Genomic DNA, 5263 nt, shown 5'->3' with positions numbered 1-5263 from the left:
GCTCCTCCCATGGTGTCTGTCGTGGCCAGGTCAAGGCCTCTCACAGAGTATGCAGATCCTTATGTGCCCACAGGGATTGCCCCAGCAGTGGGAGTGGTCCCTCAGGGGACTGAGGCCAAAAGAACCTAGAACCTCAGGCCTCCTACACAATGGGAACAGATTTGGCCTGGATGGGAACTTTAGACACCAGGCCAGCCTTCTGCCCACTCTATCCTCTGTCCCACGAAGCTGCCAAGGATGGCAGTTCCAGCTGGCAAGTAATAAGAATTTCTTCCTGGAAGGATTCTTGGCTTGAGAACTGGCCTTTACCTCTTCTAGGCTTCTTTGATGACCTCAAGTTGCTGGGGACATGGGGAATGGGAGGGAGAGGCTGAGTTGGCCCCAGCATTGTTACTGTTTCCCCAAAGCCCTTGTGCCCACTTCTTACCTCCCCTAACTGCACATGGCAGGGATTCCCAAGATCACGGATTTTCCAACCCTGAGTAGAGGTGGGGGATGGGACTGGCCCAACATTTGATGCCAATATAGTAGTACTGCCTCTGGTCACACATGTCCCAGCCCTAACTCTGGCCTTTCTTGGCTTTAGCTAACCAGGGTAAAGCTTCAGCCCAACAGACTGAGGAGGAACAGGCCCATTATCAGGAAGAGAAGAACCCCAGCCTGGGCAACAGGGCAAAACCCTGTCTCTATAAACATTAGCCGAGTGTGGTGGCACGTGCCTACAGTCCCAGCTACTCAGGAGGCTGAGATGGGAGGATCACTTGAGCCTGGGAGGTCAAGGCTGCAGTGAGCTGTGATTACACTGCTGCACTCCAGCCTGGAAGGATAGAGCAAGACCCTATCTACAGTCACAGACTCAGTCCTCAAAAATAACGAACTCCAGTTTCACACAGTGGCCTGCCTCTGGCTGGAGGATCCTTGTATCTCTAAAGGCCATCTTCAGAAAACCTCATAGCCCTCAATAGGGCAGAGTCCTTCCCCTAACCCAGGAAACACATACCCAATCACAGCTACTTTATTTTCCTTTTAATTTTTTGGAAGGATATACACCACATATCCCATGGGCAATAAAGCGCATTCAATGTGTTTATAAGCCAAACACTCACTTTGTTTAAGCAAACACAAGTACAAAGTAAAATAGAACCACAAAATAATGAACTGCATGTTCATAACATACAAAAATCGCCGCCTACTCAGTAGGTAACTACAACATTCCAACTCCTGAATATATTTATAAATTTACATTTTCAGTTAAAAAAATAGACTTTTGAGAGTTCAGATTTTGTTTTAGATTTTGTTTTCTTACATTCTGGAGAACCGAAGCTCAGCTCAGCCCTCTTCCTTATTTTGCTCCCAAAGCCTCCCCCAAATCATCACTCCCTGTCCCCCTTAAGGCTAGAGGTGAGCATGTCCTTCACAATTGCACATGTCAAGCCATCAGCAAGGCGCATCACACAAAAGGCACCAAGACGTGAAACTTTTTAAACCAAAAGGACAAAGAAAAAACTTTCAAAAAAAAAAAAAAAAAGAAAAACCAAACCATATTTTGCCACATGTGAGAGTCCAGTCGAGCAGTATTTACAGAAAGTTTAACGGAACAACACTCGGACACATGCTCTGAGAATACCTAGGACTGCTGTTTCAAAAAAAAGGTTCACACTTATTGTCACAGCATCATCACAAAATAGAGGATCACCATTGGTTTGCTTGGCTTTTCTTTTTTTTTTCCCCAAGTGAGGACCTAACTCCAAATAATACAATAGAATATGCAAATTATCTTCACATCAAGAGTACCCCAAGAAAAACGAAATCCATGGCACAGACACTGTACAAGGGTGCAGGGCAGGGCTCTGAGGGGCCCAAACCCCATTTTGCCAACTCGATTTTCTAGCATTGAAGGGAGCAAGGGGTCAGGCATATGATGGAGATGATACTGAAATGATTTATCCAAAATCCATGCAAATCAAGTTCTTTGGATAGAGGTGAAGAACTTGGACATGGCTGTTTCAGGCAGCTGAAGTCAAAGGGAATAGGAATTGGGGAAGGGGAAGTGGGCAAAGAGGGTTGTTGGCCAATAGACCTTCCACTCCAAGTAGAGAGGGAGGACTTGGCTCTGAGAACCTCCATCTGACCTAAGAGGAACCCTCCTCTCCTACCGCCATCTCCTCCTCTTGTCCTTTAAGTCTCTTGTGTTTCTTTTTCTCCCTTTTCCCTTTGTTTCCCCTTTCCCTTTAGCAAATTTCAATTGTCCTGGGAGAAAAGGTTGCTGTCATGTCCGAAAGCCCTGTGGAGGCGCTGAAGGAGTTGGTGACAGCTGAGGAAGGGAAGCTGCTGACCTGGGCAGGGAAAGCAGGGGGAACGGAGGAGTACGTGGTGGCCACCGACGGGGAGGGGAAGCCACTGTGCACAGGGGATGGGTAGGTTGAGGAGCCGGGAGAGGAGAAGGAGGTGGGCACAGGGGACGGGTATGAGGTGGTGGCTGGGGATGGATAAGAGGTAGTAACCGGGGACGGGTAAGAGGTAGCAACCGGGGATGGGTAGGAAGAGAGAGAGGAGGTGGCCGAAGAGGCCACAACACTTTTGTCTGCTTTCTTGTCCTTCTGCCGCAAGTGGATCTTGGTATGCCTCTTGCGTTCATCGCTCCTGGCAAACTTTCTCCCACAGATGTCGCAGGCGAAGGGCTTCTCGCCCGTGTGGGTACGGATGTGGGTGGTGAGGTGGTCGCTGCGGCTGAAGTTGCGCATGCAGATGCGGCACTGGAAGGGTTTCTGGCCTGTGTGGATGCGGATGTGGCGGGTGAGCTCGTCAGAGCGGGAGAAGCGGCGATCACAGGACTCCACCGGGCAAGCGTAAGGGCGTTCGTGGGGGGGCGTCTTGCTGGGCCGGTTGGGGTACTTGCGCATTCGGCTGGGTTTGATGAGTTGGGACTGGTAACTGGTATTGAGGGCCTTCAGGTCCTGGGAGCCCGACTGAGTGGCAAAGGCCTTGATAGTAGACAGGGGGGTGAGCGAAGGCTGCTGGGTGCGGCTCTCCAGGCCCTGGAAGGGCTTCTGGTCTGGGGTACCCAGGCCCAGATCCCCCTGTTGCTGTGGAAACAGGTAGTCGGGGATCATGGGAACCTGGAAGCCACCCTTGGCGGCAGGGTAGGCAGGAGGCGGGTACTGGAGCGCTGTCCCTGCTGAGCCCGGGAAGGCCTGGCTTTGTGGCTCAGGGAAAATGTCAGTGTTCGGCGTGGGGAAGGTGGGTGCCGCTGAGTAAATGGGACTGCTGTCGTTGGATGGCACTGCACAGCTCAGGGGTGGGCTCTGGGAGGCGGAGGAGGAGGAGGCCGCTGGAGATGGTGCTGAGGACGAGGAGGCTGGTGGGTTGGTCATGCTCACGAGGCCACTGACCAAGCTGAAGAGGGGCTCGGGCCACAGGGTGTTGCCACTGTTGGGTGCAGGTTCCAGGGAAAAGCGGCCAGTATAGGTGATGGGGGGCAGTCGAGTGGTTTGGCTGGGGTAACTTGTCTCCACCAGCACCTTCTCGTTGTTCAGAGAGATGTCAGGAAAAGACTCTGGCAGGAGAGAGAAAGGGGAGGCCTGGTTACTGGAGAGCAATCACTGGAGGATGAGAACGACCCGAGCTGCCAGGCAAGAGGTCGGCCGGCTACCATTGACTCCCGAGGTAGTTAATAATTGATAGCAGCAGATTGCAATGTTCCTGAACCCGCTCCAGTGGCAGAGCCCATTTCAACAACAGCTGACGCAAATACGGAGAATCCCCCTCCACTGCAGCTCGCAGCGCTCCGCAGCGGCGGCTGCGCGGGCGAGGGATTCCCGCCAGCACCCCCACGGCCGCGGCTAGTGCGCGCCCCCAAACCCGGGCTGCCGGGACATCCACGGCCAAGGATCACGGTCCTTCCTTGGGGGCAGGCGGCAAGCAAGGCAAGGCAAGCCTTTCCGGGGGGAGGGGACCGAGCCCCGCTCATCAAAATAAGCCCTCCCCCTCCACCCACCCACGCAGCTCCAGAGCTCTCCATCCAAAACAAAAGCTCTGTCCTCTGCTTCTAGGGATGAGGGCCGGAGGTGGGCTGTGTGGGGTCCCTTGGCATTCCTCTAACACATGACCCTGGGGATGCGAGGAATGAAAGGGAAACCCGGCTCGCATCCTAAGATTCAGGAGCACTCCTGCGGTGAAGGACTGGACACCAGGATGGTGGCGGAAAGGTTCCCCCTCAGCGTAGGCCACTGCTTACCTGCGGTCAGGTGCTCGTAGGGCTGCTCGCCCGTGTCCGCCTGAGGGTTGAAGGTGCTGCTGCTGCTGCTGCTGCTGCTGCCGCCGCCCCCGCCGCCTCCACCGCCCCCGCTGCTGCTGCTGCTGTTACTGCCACTGCCCTCAGGGGCCCCGGCGGCGCCGAGGAACTGGGGAGCCCCGTTGCTCAGCAGCATCATCTCCTCCAGCTTAGGGTAGTTGTCCATGGTGGGCGAGTGAGGAAAGGATCCGAACGGGTCAGAGATCTGCAGCGGGGACATCAGCTGCATCTCGGCCTTGGCCGCGGCCATCCTGGACGAGCGGGCGGGAGAGCTGGTGTCGGGGCGGGTGGGCGCAGCCCGGGGCTGGAGCTGCGGGGGACAGTTGCGGGGGCCTGGCCGGGTTACATGCGGGGCGCGGGGCACACTGAGGAGCGCACAGGTGGGGACCCCGACTCGCCCTGGGCGCGGGCGGGCGTGGACGCGCCGCGGCTGCGGAGGCTGGGACAGGGGCCGGTCCTGCGGCGGCGGAAGCTGGCTGCGGCGGCGGATGGCGGCGGCGGCTCCCCAAGTTCTGCGCGCTGGGATCTCTCGCGACTCCCCGGATCCGCCTCTATTTGAAGGGTCTGGAACTGCACGGGCCCGCCTCCGTCGTGACGTACATGGCCATATATGGGAAGCAGGAAGCCCTAATATGGCAGGACCAGCCGGGAGGACCCGGAGTGACGTGAAGCCCCCCATCCGACAGCGCCCGGCGCCTCCATCCTGCACCCTGGGGCCCGGGCCCGCGCCCGCATCCCAGGTGCCCAGGCTTCGGGGAAGCCTAGAGCTCGAACCGCCGCCGGGGCCTCCGGGACCTGCGCCGCTCCGGAGTTCCCGCGTTGCCCCCGCCCCTCCCTCCGCCTTCTTCCCTCCGCCTTCTTCCCTCCGCCTTTTTCCCTCCTCCCAGAGCCGGAAACGGCCGGGCCATATCGGGCCACTCCAAATAAGGCGCTGCCCAAATAAGGGTTGTTCCGGCGGGGGATCCTTCC

General features: G+C 56.7%; 1 protein-coding gene across 1 annotated transcript; it reads right to left on the bottom strand.

The window, feature by feature from the left end:
• Positions 1-1009: 1009 nt before the first annotated feature.
• EGR1 (early growth response 1) lies at positions 1010-4819 on the bottom strand. Its single transcript, XM_025388345.1, has 2 exons — positions 4238-4819; positions 1010-3556 (listed from the first exon to the last, which is right to left on the bottom strand). Exons 1-2 carry the CDS (start codon positions 4542-4544, stop codon positions 2232-2234), a joined length of 1632 nt encoding a protein of 543 aa, XP_025244130.1. The 5' UTR covers positions 4545-4819; the 3' UTR covers positions 1010-2231.
• Between the last annotated feature and the right edge of the window lie 444 nt (positions 4820-5263).

The sequence above is a fragment of the Theropithecus gelada genome, chromosome 6, assembly GCF_003255815.1.
Source record: "Theropithecus gelada isolate Dixy chromosome 6, Tgel_1.0, whole genome shotgun sequence".
Classification (NCBI taxonomy): Eukaryota; Metazoa; Chordata; class Mammalia; order Primates; family Cercopithecidae; genus Theropithecus; species Theropithecus gelada.
Note: the sequence above shows the minus strand (reverse complement) of the source record. Positions and strands in the feature narration are given on the sequence as shown.

Coding starts and splice junctions, on each gene's coding strand:
- EGR1 (XM_025388345.1), bottom strand. CDS start 4,544: ATGGCCGCGGCCAAGGCCGAGATGCAGCTGATGTCCCCGCTGCAGATC. Junction 3,557..4,237: donor CTACGAGCACCTGACCGCAG/GTAAGCAGTGGC, acceptor CTCTCCTGCCAG/AGTCTTTTCCTGACATCTCT.